An 18,545-nucleotide genomic window follows, 5' to 3' on the forward strand; every position below is an offset into this window, starting at 1 on the left:
ATCAACACAACTTCATCAAAAAGCCCTATGACAAAAAAGTCAAGGAAGTAGCTAGTATTTTTTTGTTCTCTCCATATTACCAAATGGGAATATAATGGAAAAGTCTAGATAATGTCAAAAATATTAACAAGTATCCCTGCTTAAGAACCATCTTAGAGAGACATAATAATGAATTCCTTTCAAAGCTCTGACTGGACACGCAGCAAAAAATAATCAGGACCAAAACAAGTAAGTACTAGAATCCACCGCATCCAGGGATAGCTTATAACTTCACCTCCTAAACGGGACATGGCCACCAATACCACACAGTTCACTACTTAGGGCAATCTCCCAGTGAGAGCCCCAAAGGGTAAGCTCCTTGAAAGCAGAAACCACTGCCCTCAAAGTACCGCTCCCAGGACTCTGTAATTTTAAGTAATCAATTGGTAAAGAGAACCAAGCTAGAGGCCCCTCACCAGGCAGGGGAGTGAGAAGACTCACCTCCTGAGGACACGCTGCCACTCCTCACCGCTGCCCCTCCACCCCCACCCCCTTGTGTTATTCAGGTCTGTGAAATCTGCAAGGCCTAAGCATACAGCAGAAGGGACAGGGAAGCCAAGCCACGTGCTCAGGGGACCATATGGCTACAAACAGCACAGATCAGCTAAAACGCCACAGGGAAGGCAGGCAGGAAATTGGCAAGCCACGACAGGCACAAAAGTCTCAAGCAGGCTCAGCTAATCACTGTGAAGTGAACATGCTTCTCTGCTAACCTGGAGAGACAAGGAGAGCCCTCCCTTGCATTTCCTTCCTTAAGAAGGGAAGCTGCTTGAGCAGAGAATGGAAACCAGTCTTTCAGTAGGCCACACATATCAAGAGAATACTTGGTTGAGTTTCAAATTTCTCAGAAGTGAGACTCTTGGTCAATAGTCTGACCTACAGTGTTGCATCAGTTCCAGAAATCACCTATAGTGTCCCAAAGGCATTCAGTTAACGAGTACATAGGTCACCTTTCTTGGGCTTTTCAGGCTATTTCGCTGTTCTCTAAGCAATTAATTCCTAGGAGATAAGGTGACTGTTAAAGAGAGAACCTCTAATTGTTTAGGCCTTACAGTCACCTCAAAGCAGAATAATTCAGCAAAAAGTAGGACTGTCAGACTATGTTCTTGCAGGCCCCTGACATCTCAGGACCTTTTTAGGTTTTCTTGGCATTAACAGACATTTTAAATCAGGTAAAATGACTACAAAACTACAGTTGGGCTCTAGGTTATGAAAAGAAATGCAGATCATTTTTTTCCTTTTACATTTACTGCTGCTATCCCATGTTCTATAACAGGGATTGGCAAACTATGGTCCAAGGGCCATCCAGCCCACTGCCTACTGTTATAAATAAAGTTTTATTGGAACACAGCCACGCACAGTCATTCACACATGACATGTCTATAGCTGTTTTCTTGCTACGGTGGCAGCACTGAGTAGCTACAACAGAGACTATATGGCCCATAACACCTAAAATATTTATTATGTGACCCTTTAAGAAGTTGTTCAACCTCTGTTCTACAACGTATTAGGAAATGAACATACAAATGCGGTGAGGAGTGGCAGCGTGTCCTCAGGAGGTGAGGGGGTTATACACTTGTTAACATTTCTTTTTTTTTTAAATATATTTTTATTGATTTCAGAGAGGAAGGAAGAGGGAAAGAGAGATAGAAACATCAATGATGAGAGAGAATCATTGACTGACTGCCTCCTGCACACCACTGGGGATCGAGCCCGCAACCCGGGCATGTGCCCTTGACTAGAATCGAACCTGGGACCCTTCAATCCACAGGCTGACGCTCTATCCACCGAGCCAAACTGGCTAGGGCTGTTAACATTTCTAAAGAGCTATTTGGCAAATATACTCTAAAATATTCCTAAGGAAATAAGTGTCTTTTACACAGAGATTTATTCCATTTTCTAAATAATGGAAAAATGATAAACTATATGAATATCAACCTACTGGAGACTGTTTAAATAAATTATTATACGGCCTCACAATGGAACAAAGAATTACAAACTGAAGCAAGCTCAAACATTTACTTTGGTTCCTTCCTTAAATACCTCTAAAAAAAATAAAGGAGTTTTATTTTATTTTATTGCCATAGTTTAAAAGGACAAAAATTAATGGGAGAAAAGAATACAGCAACAAAACTCTTGAAGCTGGAATGCAGATGTATGGATGGAAACAGTGGTGACAAACACAATAGCAATCTGAATAATACTGCAGATTTCCCCCAATCATCAAGACTAGGATTGGTTTAAAGCTTATTTAAGAAGCACCTGGGCCTGGCCAGTGTGGCTCAGTTGGTTGAGCATTATCCCATGCACTTAGAGGACACAGGTTCGATTCCCGGTCAGGGCACATGCCCGAGTTGTGGGCTTAACCCCCAGTAGGAAGTGTGCAGCAGGCAATGTTTCTCTCTCATCGATGTTTCTCTCTCTCTCTCCCTTTCCCTTCCTCTCTCTGAAATCAATAAAAACATATTGGGGGGTGTGGTGGGAGGGGAGAAGCACCTGGATTTCAAGATGCACACCCATACATAAGTCCACTGCTTTGGACCCAGTGTTCAATACCTCATTCTTAAATAAGAGAAGTCCTCTTATTTAAGAAAGCCTCTAAAAAAACAAAAAAGGAAGAAAGTCTCTAATATGGAAAAATAGGGGACCAAAATAACCAAAGAGAATTAAAAACAACTTGGAGAACATAGACTATGCAAGAAGAAATTTTTCAAAAGATTATAATCATTTTCTCAGAAAGCTAATATGATATTCATTTCTGAAACAAGTAGATGTTGTTTTTAAAATAGTAATAAGAAAAACATTCAGAGAACAAAAAAAAAGCTCTCAGTTCACACATAAACAAAATACATCACTAAAATTTCAGGGGAAAAAAGGATTTGCTAAGATCTTGCAGAAAGAAAAAAATCATACCAAGAAAGGAAATCAGAATGATTTTTAAACCTCTAAAAAACAAGAAAACAAATTCTCTAATAGCTAAATAACAGTGAAGCAATGTCTTCATAATTTCAAAGGAAAATAACTTCCAACAAAATTCTATACCCAGATGAACTATCAAATTGTAATTATAAAATAGACATGAAATGTTACAAAATCTTTACCTATCAAGCACTTTTTTCCCAAGAAGGTAGAGAATCTGTGCCACTAAAATAAAATATTAAATGGTAAAAAAGAAGCCATGGAGCCTGGCCAAGTGGTTCAGTTGGTTGGAGGGTTGTTCCATTCACCAAAAGGCTGCAGGTTCAATTCCTGACCAGGACACATACCTAGGTTGCGGGTTCAATCCCTAGTCAAGGCACATATGGGAGGCAACTGTTCCATGTTTCTCTCTTACATTGATGTCTCTCTCTGTCTCTCTCTCTCTCTGTGTCTCTCCCCACCCCCCCACCCCCACTTCTTTCTCTAAAATCAATAAAACAAATAAACATATTTTGGGGTGAGGATTAAAATTAAAAATGAAAGGCAGCATAAGCCATGGAATTCAGCAAAACATAGTTTCAACCCAGGTAAATAAGGCAAAAAAAAAAAAAAAAAAAAAAAAAACACATACAACAACAACAGAAACCACACCCCAGGATAATGGTGAAGAAATCCAATTATGACAGCTCTGTCAGGAAAAAAGAACTAGTCCAGATTGGTACAGGTCACAAGGCTCCTGGAAAGTACTGTTGAAAAAGATAAAATTAACAGACTAAATCAATGCCTTCAGAGAAGGTTTAGACAAGTAGACTCTTGAGGGTTAAATTAATCCATATATACAAAATATAGATACATTTTAAAATTATTAACTCTAGGTAAAACAAAAAATAGTGCAGGAAATGAAAAGTAGTCATAATATGCTATATGGCTCAGTGGTGATTAGTATTTCCCCACCAAACTTTGAATATTAATTTAACCAGAATTATGATAAAGTCCTAATGGAAGGATTAAGTAAAACTACACGCACACCCACATGAGTATGTGTGCATGAGTAAAAAAACTAAATCCTCATCTTTCATGGCGTGAAGAAAAGAAGATATAGCTAACACTGAAAAACTGAAAAAGAGCAATATAAACATTCTATTCAGAGGTAGGGATTGCAAGAGTTAAAATGGCTGCCTCAAAGGAGAAGAAAATTGGACTAGTTCATTTCTTAATAAACCAGAGTTCTTTAAAGTCTTATTAAAACAAAAGCTTACAAATATAAAAATTACATACCCAAGATTACAGATCAGTACTACTCAAAAGTAGCTAGCAGTCTGCAATGATATAAGGAGCTTGTACCAGAACATAAATTAACTACATTGCTGAGACACTGCTGACATTTTTTCTGTAGCAAGCTTTTCTTGATGAAAAGAAGCAATGCCTTGATTTACATTCTGGCTCAAGTTCCTAATATCAAGGCACTGTGAGTAGGTCAAGTATAGATGAAGGGTCAACAAACTTTTCTGTAAAGGGTCAGAAAGCAAATATTTTCTGCTTTGCAAGCCATAAGGTTTCACAACTGATCACCTCTGCCACTGTATCACGAAAACAGCTACAGACGTATGTAAACAGACAGATGTGGCTACATTCCAATGTATTCATGACCCGAATTTTTACTGCATCTAACTTTCATGTGCTACAAATCTTTTTTTTTTCTATGTAAAATCCATTCTTAGCTTGCAGACCATACAAAAACAAGTGATGGGACAAACTCGGCCCATGGGCCAGAGTTTGCCAACCCCTGTGGTAGACTGTCAACTTTGTTAAAAAGAAAAAAACTGTCATAGTAGTTTCTTCTAGTATAAGTGTCTTTCCATCTCTTTATGTTTTTTCTTGTTTTAAAAACAGAAATAATGCTGAAAAATTTTAAAAACCAAGGAAGTTTTAAAACCATTTATCTACCTAAACACATTTTTCTCTCTATTCTCTAAGCAGGCCTATACCCAAATGACCTAAATTTAAGATATTCCAGGAAAATGATTATTCATCATAACCCTCAATTAAATAGTTATTAGAAGCAATCTCCTGTATCCTGGCACTGTAATGAATAAAACTTGATTGTAATGAAAAAAGCTTCACCATGTTTTAAAACTAAACAGAAAAGACTAAAAACACAAAACGGATCCTGGGATCCTGGAATTTTAAAATGAAGGAAATGTTTCTAAAGCCAGCTCTCCCTTTTCTAGTTACCAATAAAGTCAGGTTGAAGATAAATACAAAGTTACTGACTCAGTCACCTAATATTTTGAATTTCTTCAGCAATGCCTTAGTTCCCCAACTATCAAAGGCCCAAAACCTCAAAATCTTCTAGGTTTCTCTACAACTGAGAAGGGGGCTGGTAGGGACAGTACATGGTAATGGGACCTTCATCTGCATTACTAATATCACAAGCCCTCAAAATGACGATGGTGAAAATGGAATGCCTGCCTCCCTTGTTCAGTGAATGATCATCCTTTCATTGTGTAGCTACAGTCTTCAAATAGAAGAGATTACAGGAAACATAATCACAACCAAGTAAGTTCCAATTAGGTGGAGCAGCCACCCATGTCTAGGTTTCCAAGCCAGCACAGCCCTCACACAGCAAGAAAGCCAAGATCCATCCTAGTCTGGGTCAGAATGGGAAAATGCATAGGGAGTATCAACCAGGAACTACTCCCACTGATGTCCACTAAAAGGTGTAGTTATGGTTAACTCGACCACTGCTTGGAAAACATATACTAGAAGACAGAAAGGGACCACTTGAGCACTCTGTGACCTATTCCTGTGAGCATCACACAAAAAGAAAGTGAAGAAATTTAGCCAATTCCTCAGAGACTTTGTTAAAATTTTACTGTTCTAAGATAAATCGTTCCAGGATTTTTCAGGCTGACAGTGCCACCTAGTGGCTTTCAATATTAAACTGTTAGGCGATATTTGGGACAGCCACCTCTCAGTTAGAGGATATGAATATTTAACCACTTTTAGTCCATAAAGACAAAGTGCCCAGCATTTCCTGCCAAAAGTAAAAATAGGTTGGAAAACATTACAGCACTTGGGGAAAGTGAGAACAGGTCTGCCCACCCCCCTCCACCCTGCCCAAGATACCAAAGCCTATAACTAAAAAAACACTTTATGATTTTTAGAGGGAGGGAAGGAGGAAGACAGGGAGGGAGGGAATGAGACATCAACTGGCTGCCTCCCAAATGCACCCAACTGAGGCTGAGGATCTAACCAGCAACCCAGGTACTTGATGGGCAATCGAACCCTCAATCCTTTGGTGCATAGGCCAACACTCTAACCACTGAGACACACCAGCCAGGGCAAGAAAAAACACTTTTACAGCACCACTACTGGAACCAAATAATCTATTTAGTAGTTCTAGTTTCCATCAAAGAAATCCATTCCAGGACACAGCAGTGGAGAGCTCTCGAAGAAAAACCATCACATTAGAAAAAATCCAAAACCATGAGAGTTCTAAAACAGAAGAGAAACTTGAGGTCATGTACATTTGGGCATAGGAAATCTAAGAGAATGCCATTTTCTAAGCAGACAAAAAGAACCCCTAAAATATAAGTGATATTTCAAAATAGCAACGTCCACAACTTTAACATATGAACTTCTAATGAAGTTACACAAATTTACAAAACCAAATTTTAAAGTTCTTATGGTGTTTAAGTCCCCTACAATAAACACACGTGGGCAATCATGCATATACCTCTACACACCAATGGCTTGCCTTGAAATAAGAATGCTTCGGCTTTCGATTGATTGTTCAAATTTCTGTATTATCAATAGCCTAACAACAATCATTATGCATCTCAGATGCTGAGAATGACTCACCTTGGCAACAAACTGCTTGTCCTTTTGGTCCAAGTTAGCAGTGGGAGCCACATAGTCTCTCCATATTCGCAGCCTGCGTTCCTTAGCAAACCTGACAAAAAGGATGCAAATCATTCAGACAGATTAGGTCAGCAAAGGGAATCCACCCTCGCCATGGGAGCAAAGAGTACATGATCCTACCACCACCAAGGCACCCAGGAGAAAGGCAATCAGTCAAATTAGATTAAAGTGTGACAACAGCCACAAGAAAAAGTATATAAGCAACTATCCAAGATGCATATATAAACCATAAACCCATCAATGGTAGATTGGCTCTAAATATGCAATTTTTTTAACATGGACAGTTCAAGTCCACCTTGATAATTAGCTCTTTGGCTTATCCAGCATCTCCTGAGTGACTACTATGTGCTAGGCACTGGAATGACAAACAGAGCAAATGTTCTTTTAAATGGGAAGAATACATATATTAAACAAACAAATATACAAGGTGGAGCAAAAGTAGGTTTACAGTTGTTCATATGGTGAATACAATAATAAATAATACAAGAATAAACTATGTTTCATGTACTCACAACTGTAAACCTACTTTTGCCGCAGCCCATATTTTTTTAAATAAATAGGCCTGCTCAATTTCCATTTGAATTATGAAAAGGTTATCAGCTACCCAAATCTTACATCGAAAACAAGAACAAAATTGTCACTGTAGTGCATATAAAGATAGGAAAAATGGACAAAACTACAATAGAAATTCACTAACAAAAACTATAAAAAAAAAAAAAATCACCCTGGCCAGTGTGCTCAGGGGTTAGAGCGCCGGCCCACAAACTGAAAGGTCACAGGTTCAATTTCCAGTCAAGGGCACATACCTGGGTTGCAAGTTCAATCCCCAGCCCAGGTTGGGACGCATTAGGGAGGCAACCAATCAATGTATCTCTCTCACATTGATGTTTCTCCCATTCTCTCTCTCTTTCTCTCCCGCCGCTCCATCCTTTCCTCTAAAAATTATCCTCGGGTGAGGATTAACAACAACAAAAGTAAAAAAAAATCATGTTGGCAGAAAAATTTTCAAGTACTAAAGTAGATATTCTTTGAGTCAGACTGAGAAAGGTAAATGGAGTGAGTATGTGCAAAGCTTTAAAAAAATAAATCAATGAGCAGCTGTTTCACATGTACAGGGGAAAGGAACTATATTCCAAAAACAGTATTGCAACTGTTTTTAAAGAAACGCTAAAATGAGAAAAAGACAAAGCCACATTGTAGTAGTTTTAAAATACATGAAGTACTTTGATAGAGATTTACCAACAACACAACCAAGTCAAATATAGCATGCAGGCAAGTAATCACGTCATCAAAATATGATTTTTGTTCCTTGATCTAAACCTCTTTTATAATGATAAGCATTCTCTGAAAAAACCATAAAATCTCCTGGAGATGTTATAAAACATGTAGATACTACTGTCATTATACTCACTTTCTTGAGAGAGGCAGAAACTTAAAGAATGCAATAACAATTATCAACCAAAATAATAATTTAGAATAACAGACTGACAGGATTTTCTGAACCAAAAAAATGAGCATTACAGATTAATCAGAGATAGTTGGAATGCTGTACTTGATAAAAAGTATTGCATCTTTGAATTGAATGTAATTGTGTAACATTAAAGACTAATACAACTTGTATATAATAATTATGTTTTTCTTAATCTACTTTTGTCAGACATACCATATCAAATGCCCATATTAAAATCTATTTTTATAAAAGGTCGCAAGTATTCCTGCTTACAGGTGTTGAAGGATGTAAAAGACCTAAGAGAAGGGAAGGAAATTATAGGCATTCAATTCTTGTTTTTGCACATCTCTTAGCTGTGTGCCTCAAAGGCAAAAATGTGAAGTTATCGAGTCCAATATAATTTTATAATTGTGAAATGAGCCATACAAGCCTGGAGAGTGGAACATCATCATCAGTGGTCAGTAGTCTGCTAAATGTATCCTAGGCGGTGGTGTCTGGGACTTCCCAGACCATCGTCTCTATCCATCTACTCTTGCTACCTGCTTCATTTCCTTCCATCTACCCCACCAAGTGAATGAGCCTCACCTACACCCCCAATCTTTGAAATATCCACTATGCTTTTTTTCCGAAATAAGTTATTTTTACATCTGCACCTAGCCGAAAACATGACAACAGCACCTCATAGTTGCATTAGCAGTTATAAATAAAACATACTTTTAAATAAATTAGGGCACTAGGCCTCACAACAGCACTGAATGGTCCTGTGTTAGGCTCATAGGCTCAATCTTTCCATCACATCCCTGGCTCTAACCTTACTGTTTGGGACTAACTGGTAAGCAATTTCATTGCCCTCAAATGAACATCAAGTTTATTCCAACCCAAATACCTAAAACCCAGAATTGGAGAGGCTTGTAAAAGAAAAAAAGTGACCTGAAAACATTAAAAAAGCACATCAAGTGAAGAATAATGTCTTGAGTAAAAATCTAGGTCCTTACTATACAGCATTGAATTCCACTGAATCTAAAGACTTAAAAGTCTTCTATGAGATCCTAGCCTCTGGTGTAATGCTGGAAGCCAATTCCAGCATGTCATAATTGCAAGAGTTTCATCAAAAAGTTGATGGAACTTGGGGACTCAACAAGGGCTGAGTCACATATGTTGTCACCTGTTGGGAATGGCTAAAGGCATTTCCCCAAACCTGAAAAGGATGCATTAAATTGATTGTTTGCTGCCAGACAGCTCAAGGGATCTTAATCTACATGTTATCGCCTCCTGTTGGCCAAACACCTGAACAGCTGAATGCAATTCCTCAATCTGACAATGCTTCTGTATGGAAACCCTACCCTTTGAAGTGTATATCTCCACCTTGCCTTAGGACAAATTGTGCTAATAAAAAGCAAGGGGTCCTGAGACAAGGAGAACTTGATTTCTTCAGCCAAGCTCCTCTGCCCCTCCATATGCCTTTCAAAATTATGTTTTGTCTCTGGACTCTTAGTTAATCTATGCACAGACCCTTCTCCAGATTGCTGAACCCTTCTAGATGCTGGAGATCAAGACCACCGGCATTAAATGACGCCCAACGTCCAGCAATAGTGTAATTTCCCTAATCCTTTACTGAAATAAAACGGACACTGGCGTAGATGAGTGAGAGATCACTAGATTTCTTTCCCCAAAGATCCTTAACAAGATCCTTGGCTGGAAGGTTTCCCTGACAGACCTTACCTCTCAGCTGCCCTCAGCTTTTCCGCACCCCTAGTGTACACTGCAATCGACCAATCCACACAGCGTGCAAAACCTTCCTTCAGGAGGAGCTCTGTGATGTTGCCATTCTGAAAAACAAGGCACATGAGAAAGCAGGCACAGATTAAATTCGATGGCAAGTGAATAAATTTCTCTAGTCCTCTGACACAATTAAAATGGTCACAATCTAATTTGCAGTTCGTTTAAATAACAACAATACCAAAAATAAAACCATAGAGCCAGTTTCCTCATTAAGAAACCAGCTCTAAAAAAAAAAAGAAAAAAGAAACCAGCCCTAAGATTGACAAGCTATCTTGTGACTCCTCTCCACAAACTTGGCTTCATATCCTCACAACACCAGCATAGTAACTCTCACTTAATAGGAATCGGATAAATGTTAGTGGCATTGAATGGAATTGACATTTCAATAGCTCTTCTTGTGGGCAGAAGAGGATGTTAATCTTTAGTGGAGATTACACCTTATTATTTCCTTCACTGAGATCAGCACTTACTCCCCTTTTCATAAGGGAAAGCTGAAGAACGAGCTGAGTAAGGGAATAACTTAAGCTACATTTTGCCCAATGAATTACAGCTCACATTCTGCTATGACACAGAGCCATCTGGCAGGGCACGGGCAGACAGCTAGCACTCCAGAAGAAACAGACATGACCTTGGCATATTCCAAAGCAAGCCTCCCAGCCCTCATAACTGCCATGAAGGAAGAATTCTCTAGCCAAATTATAAGTAACAGTTTACTCTGTATTGGATATAGATTATAATAATGAAAGTCCACTCAAACTTGGGTGTTAAAAAACAAGGTCATTTTCTGTCCAAGAATAACCCGCCTATCAAAGTATACAATAAGGTACAATTCACCAATAGTCAGAACATAAAGAGTCTATTTCCTGCTCAATAGCCGAGTTAGGGAGAAACTGGATAAGGCCTGGCATACACAACATAATTTTTCCATAGAAAGATTTCCTTGACATAGTTCTACCGATACTCCAAATAGGCAACTTCTAGACCAACATGCAAACTCGCCAATCCTATCGTGCAAGTTTCAGTGCCACTTCTAATTGACGTGGCAACCTCCCACCTTCCCTGTGCAGAACTTCTATGACCAGCACTTGGAAAAATAAGTGATAGCATTGTTCCTCTTCCACTTGTAAATTCAGTCACATTTGAGATTAATTTCCTATAAGTGAGAAGTTGCACAGATCTGCCCAATTCTATCAGATAAGTGACATCTCGCTTGCAAATGCTGCAAAAACCAGTAGATGCAACAAACCCATACAGTCCAGCCGGCATGGCACACTCACTGGATGAAGGATGGTACCCAGAACATTCTGGTTATGGCAGCTCTCCAGAATGATCTGAACATCTCTCTGAAGCAGTCGAGACTCGGTGAAAAATTTGGCTTCTGCAGCAAAAGGCTCTGGTGTTTCACTGCCATCTGCTTCCCGTCGAAAAGTTGGGCACTACAGCAAAAGTAAGGTGAGTGAGTAACGCAGCCTAAACCTGAGTGCTCAACACACGCCACACTGAGCCATCCAAAAAGCACAGTCCAACAAGGCTACACTGGGGATAGTCTCAGGGCAGGTCTTCTAACACTTTTCAAAACATACTGGTGAAAAGTAACTGGAAATAGCATCATCTCAGACTTCATGGCAAGCCAAATAAAACTCAAGTTATCATGGGGAAAATAATTTTAATCACAGTTGGAAATGACCCTTTGCCAAGAAAAAACTCATCAATGTCTGGCATTAAAGCCTTGGCATTTTTTTTTTTTCCAATCAAAATGTGTATTTCACATTAAGATAAGCCAAACTCAGCAAACTTTAGAGCCTCCCATCCTCCACTGCTGGGTTTCAACAATCTCTCTGCACAGCCCACTCCAAACAGACCCTGAGTACTTAAAAGTTTAAAAAATATTATTTGATCTAATTAGAATTGTCCCACTGCAAAGTTTAAAGTACTCTAGCCAATGTTAATGGTCCATACTAAGAAGAAACAGCAGATCCAAAGCCCACAAGTAGAAAAATCTACCTATGACTGAACACTTCAACAAACCCTAACCCCACCCCATAGTCCAGTGGTCTGACCTTGATCCCTGACAGCATGACGGTAACCAGGTAGTAATCTGGGAGGAGCAGGGCCCTGACCACACTGCCGTCTCGCACGTGTTCGATGATAGCTACATGACAAAATAAATAGCTTAAGTCATTAGCAAAACTCACACCAGGGATAAACAATGCCCAATCAAACTGCATTGAACACAGTTCCTCTCCCCAACACCCTCTGGAAAGCCTCCCTCTGAAAAATGATAAAGCGCTGGCAGATCATGAGTATTCACACAACAGACTCTTCCACAACTATTCCTGGGGAACACAGATCAGGAGTGTCTTCCATATCTTCTGAACCATCTGGGACCTCATGGCTCATACCTAAGCTTTGTTATCAGTAAGGTAAGTTGCTCATCTTAGTAGGACATGCCCACTAAAAAATAATTAATAACAATTCAGATTGGCAATAATTCTATTTTACTGAGTCAGTGTTAACAAGGTCTCAAAGTAGGGTCAGAACTATATTGTGTGTGTGTGTGTGTGCGTGTGTGTTTAGATGTATAAAGAATATACATTTCTACCTCAGTTACAAGGATGGTATTTAAGTAGCCATCTTTTAGAAAACAGGAAGATCCCCAATGTGCAAAAATACCAGCAATTTGCCACCCTATACCAGCAAAGACTAACCCCTGCAAAGTATGTCTGAACTGGATCAAGTTTTCTTCCAAAATACCATTGTGTCCCTTAATTCCCCGTGGATAGTAAATAAGCAAAATAGGCTTTATAAATCTCAAGAAGCTTAAGAGAAAATAGAAAGAAATCACCCCAAGTCACATCTGTCTTTGCCCGCCAGCCTCACCATTAACAGGCTTCTGGTGGTGTGAGTCCACAAAGTGCCTTGGGTTCTCAATGGTATACTTGAGGTCCCGGATAGTATGTGAACCATTCCCGTCACTCCACATCCCTTTCTTAGCTGCCTTTGCTTGTTCCTCACACTCCGAAAGCCGGTTCTGCTCAGGACTGGGACATGAAAAATAAACATGTGTGGTTAGTGAGCTCACCACAGAAATGCCAGGGTCTCCTTTGAAGAGACCAAAGCATTTATTTCAGATCAATAGCTTCAGACCCAAACCTATAACCAGAAAAACACCATGAGTGCAACTTCAGGATTAAAGATTTGTTCCAACAACAGATTCAAACGTAAGAGCATTTAATGAGAAGATCCAAAGAACACATATCTCAGCACTGCCTCCATCAGTGATTACAAGAGAACAAGTTGGTGGCTCAGAGGGAAGCTGCTCCAGGGGGTACAGCTTCATTTAACTATCCAGATTCGGGAACTGAAATCCAGGCAGAGCCCAGCAGGACACAGTGCAGAGAAAGTGACTAAGAACCACCCTTACTCCCTGTTGCCCACAGAACAGGGCTGGAGAATGCAGAGCAAATACTGTTATTGCAGATAATGTTACCCCAAAACTACTAAGGCCAGCTAAGCAACAGCAGTTTGAAAAGGAAAGACTCCTCCTTCATCAGGCAGGGAACCACACTATATACAAGAGCAGCCAGAAAGTCAGCAGATAAACAAAATCAGAAATGGCTCTGCTCTTCTCTCTCACACACGTGTGAGCAAAACAAGTAACCTGCATGGCCTTTCCACAGTCTGGATGCCTGGGTCCATCGATGGCTGCAGGCATAAATGCAATCTCCCACCTCAATCAGTAGGATTATCTAAGGAGGGACCCCTGCCTATAATTTCTCAAGCCAGAAGTCTTAACTACCTTTCTAACCCCACCTAAAAAGATATTCATATCCTCAGGGAACCAAAATCACATCCAGAATTCAATGAAAAAAGAAAAAAAAAATGTAGCTTAAGAGACAGAAGCAAGCCTTAAAAAGGAGAAAAGGAGATTTTAAGTCAAGACAACTTTGAGGAGCCCAGCAGGCGTGGCTCCATGGTTGTGCACCAACCTATGAACCAGGAGGTCATGGTTCAATTCCTGGTTAGGGCACACACTCAGCAGTGTGGGGCAGGTAGGAGGCAGCCGATCAACGATTCCCTCTCATCATTGATATTTCCATCTCTCTCCCTTCCTCTCTGAAATCAATAAATATATATATATAAAAAGACAACTTTGAAGAAAAAAAGGATTGGTTACACCAGTGGAGATTTATTTGTTGAGATCCTACAATCCTACTATGAGCTTTTTAAAAATTCTTCATTCTGGTTGCAAACTGAATTCCTAAAATCTTTTGAGATGGATGGATAAATACTCTGGAACTGAATACCTATGGCAGGGGTGGGGACGTCCTAAAATCATGCCAGCAATTGTCCTTAAGATACAACTTCAGCATGCTTCCAAAAACACCACCTCAGACAAATGTTTTAATTCAACAAATTCCCAGCAAATGATTCTATGAAGTCAGAAAGGACCACAGAAGTTTATGGTGAATGACTGGGCTCCAAGACTAAGATGACGGGAATAATGCAAAAAGTGCATTTTTGCCTTTGCTCATCCCCATTATTAGTATAGTCCATGCAAATATTTATCCAAAGCCATTCTACAGTGACAACAGTCATATAATACAGCAAGGACTTAATGATTTAAACACCATCGTTGGCCTCCAAATTACTGATGTAGCTTATCACTTTTCAGAGACTAAAGTGTTAATTAAAGCCAGCTGCAATTCATCCTACTGAGCGCCAACACTGGTGAAGGACAACATGACACGTACTATATAGCCTCCATATATGACACTCATTTCTAATAAGTTCACAATGCCTTTAGCTAAACAAATCCATTTTTACCTACTATTAATTAAATATCTACAGATCCACAGACCCAAACAGACTTCAAAGGCTTTGGAGAGAGTTAAAATTTCCCTTACTTTAAAAAAAACAACAACCATTGAGCCCTTAGTTTAAATTCTAAGCAGATTTTGCTTTGAATTCTACTTGGTATTTATTCTCTCCACTTTATTTTTCATTGCACTTATTCCTTGCACATGATATCTATTTGTTCATTTGTTTCTTGTCTCCCCATCAAAATGTTAGCAGAAGCTAAGTATGTTTGCTCATGGCTCTATTCTCAGTGTCTAGAACGCAACCTGGCACATAGTAAGTACTCAATGAATCTTTTGAGATGGATGGATAGATACTCAGGAACTGAATATCTATGGCAGGGGTGGGGACATCCAGCCCACAGGCCACATAAGGCCCTCAAAATCATTTGATCTGGTCCTGCCAAAGCATTAAGGGTGAGTTAACTAAATGTTTGACCAAAGCAGGCTCATTTTTAAGTTGATAATTTTGTATGGCCCTCAAATGATGTTATAAATATCCAAATGGCCCTTGGCAGAAAAAATGTTCCCCACCCCTGATCTATGGTTTAAGACATAGCCTGTTGAGTCTTATGATATGAAGACTAAAAGCTGCCTTGTATGCCTGTTTTTTAAAGGAGTTATACACATCAAATGGTGAATGACCTGCTGGCTCAGAATAATCCAGACCTGGGCAGGAATGTTCTAAAAGCCAGAGAGCACCAGAGGTTACCCAGTTAATGTCAGGGGAGAGCAATGAAAAAGCAGCAAAGACAAGGTAGAGTTGACAATCCAACCTCCCTTGAGCAACCCCAGCTCTCCCAGTGGATTAGAAGGAAGTCAGAGGGTCAGAGAGTGATGAAGACTTACTTATTAGCTCTCATGCCTTCTCTCCGGGTGGCCAAGCCCTCTGCAACCAGAGACTCTGCAATGTTTTCCCCATTGGTATCTGAGGAGAAAAAAAGAGAATTAAACACCAGATTCAAATCTGCCTCCAATGACAATAGAGCTCAAATGAAATCCACTTTCATCCTTAGCTCTTCAAGAAGAATGATGTTGCTAGAGAATTGGAAAAGGCAGCAATGTGGTGGTGTGTTTTTGAGAAAAACTTTTCTCCCAAAATCTCTAATCTCTAAGATCCAAAGGTCTATAAATCTTTTTCTCAGGACTTTGTTTCTAAGTTTCCTGTGTCTCTCCCAGGCCAAAGGCAATCTCAATAACTATGGAAGATTGACAAGAAAGCAAGACACATGCGGCACCCATGGAGTGTATACAGAGCACTGACCTAGGGAGGAAGGCCTGGCGCTGAATACACCTTCTGCCACGTAATATCTTAGACAAGGTCTCTCAGCATTACTTTACTCCTCTATAAAATGAGAAGAGTACCTGCCTAGAGGGGTTCTTGTGAGAATTAAACAATAATGTCAGTAAATATTCCAGTACATAGGAATTAAAAACATACTATATATACAATCAGATAGACAGATTTGTTCAGGATTATCTATTACATTTTACACCAGAAAGTCCAATTCCTCTCAGGGTGTCCTATTTGTTCCAACAGGACACCAAGACAAGCTATGCAGTTTGACAAAGACTTTCTCCTGCTCTCACACAGAGACGCATGGGACAGTGTCGAGATTTCTAACCTCTCAAACAGCAGCCTTCAGAGCAGGCAAGAAAAATAAAGGTAAACGAAAACCCAACCCAATTAGGTTTTACCTGGGCACTTAAACCATTAATTGCATTTCCATGCTATTGAAAAAGATTTTAGGTTCTGTGTATTCTCTTAAATCTCTGCTTGTCAGCCAAAACAATAAAGGAAGCCATCTCTGAGGGAATCACCACATAAAAATGTTTAATATGGCAGAAAACAAGCTCCTAGAAACACAGCAGTCTAGCTGATAGGTAATGTCAGCACAGAATAAAATTCTGTAAGATTTATATTCGACACACTATCCGACTTCTGCAAGCAAACAAATATACATAGCACCCCCAAACCCAGCCTAAATGCCTTGCCATTAGCATGCCCCAATTTCTTCCAGGCAAATTGTAAGCCTCTTTTTTTACCAAGAAAAGTTAAGATGAATGATATTTACACAAAGGACGCTCAGGTTCTGAGGCTGAGCATGGATCACAAGAACCTTTCCACTGAGGTAACTGCTGAGGCCAGACACACACAGCTATCTGACATTAGTAAATATTACATTGGTTCTTTCAAAACAACAGGAATACAAAGAATGAAAAGTCAAAAGGAAGGATTCAACAAATAAGGGGAAAGTTGAACAGAAAGGGGCCAAAAGGCCGGGGATGAAAAGAACAAAAAGCTGGGGTACAAACAAGGTGATTGGCCATAAAAGCAGACCAATCAACAGCACACCAAACAGATACTTTTTTAGCACAGAGCACTCTGATAATGCCTGTCAGCAGACCCACTTCTAAAAATTTAGTTCTGATTGCTCCTTCAAAGAGAGAAAAATACATTTCTCTGGGCCAACCTCCCAAAGAAAGCAACAAAATGTGGTAGGCAGAATACTGAAAACAGGAAATCTGTAGAGATGCATCTGATTTTTTTATTACTTATCAACTTTTGAATCTAATCAAGTCACAATTCAGGATGGCATTATGAGTAGGTGGGTGACTATATTTTCTCCAAAAGTTGGAAGACTAATCATCTCTTTTTTTAATAAGTTCTAGGTTACCTACAATTTCTTAAATTCTACCATGCTCCCCTATCATAAAAAGAGTGAGTAGCACCCTAGCTGATTTGGCTCAGTGGAGTGAAGGGTCCCAGGTTAAATTCTGGTCAAGGACACATACCTCGGTTGCAGACTCAATCCCTGACCCTGGTCGGGACACAGGAGGGAACCAATCTATGTGTCTTCCTCACATCAATGTTTCTCTCTGTCTATCACCCTCCCTTCCACTCTCTCTAAAAAATCAATGGAAAAATATCCTCAGGTGAGGATTAACAAAACAAAACAAAAAAGAGTGAGTAGTCACAAACTAGGATAAATATATGAATACTAATTAATTATCTAAGCCACTTTTTCCTTTCATGAGAATGGCATTGAGAGTTGGCTCAAGTATCCGAATGAAAATATTAAACTTTAGCCGAAACCGGTTTGGCTCAGTGGATAGAGCGTCGGCCTGCGGACTGAAGGGTCCCGGGTTCAATTCCGGTCAAGGGCATGTACATTGGTTGCGGGCACATCCCCAGTGGCGGGTGTGCAGGAGGCAGCTGGTCGATGTTTCTCTCTCATCGATGTTTCTAGCTCTCTGTCCCTCTCCCTTCCTTTCTGTGAAAAATCAATTAAAAAAAAAAAAAAAGAAAAGAAAATATTAAACTTTAAGCCATTTAATAAACCTTTAAAACTCAAAGATGTAGGTAATTTTCAATCATTCTTTCAGTACCTATTTAATGATCAAATCCTATGTGCTAGGTTTTATTCTAAACATTAATGTGTTAACTACTAAACTATATCCAGTTTATAATTTGGGTCAATTTAAAAAATAAACTTTTAAAAAGTAACATTGAAGGATAAGGGGGCAATGAGGGGATAGGACACATATGTAATATCTTAATCAATAAAGAA

At 39.5% G+C, this 18,545-nt stretch overlaps 1 protein-coding gene across 1 annotated transcript in view; it reads right to left on the minus strand.

Annotated features, from left to right (window-relative positions):
* Positions 1-18,545, minus strand: part of SND1 (staphylococcal nuclease and tudor domain containing 1) — a 459,312-nt gene that overhangs the window by 403,328 nt on the left and 37,439 nt on the right. The window contains exons 4-9 of the mRNA XM_079786100.1: positions 15,823-15,901; positions 12,995-13,155; positions 12,175-12,266; positions 11,392-11,550; positions 10,055-10,161; positions 6,823-6,913 (exon numbers count right to left, since the gene is read on the minus strand). Coding sequence (XP_079642226.1) covers positions 6,823-6,913; positions 10,055-10,161; positions 11,392-11,550; positions 12,175-12,266; positions 12,995-13,155; positions 15,823-15,901 — 689 coding nt within the window. The remainder of the gene's footprint in view (positions 1-6,822; positions 6,914-10,054; positions 10,162-11,391; positions 11,551-12,174; positions 12,267-12,994; positions 13,156-15,822; positions 15,902-18,545) is intronic.

The sequence above is a fragment of the Cnephaeus nilssonii genome, assembly GCF_951640355.1.
Source record: "Cnephaeus nilssonii genome assembly, chromosome: 12".
Taxonomy (NCBI): Eukaryota; Metazoa; Chordata; class Mammalia; order Chiroptera; family Vespertilionidae; genus Cnephaeus; species Cnephaeus nilssonii.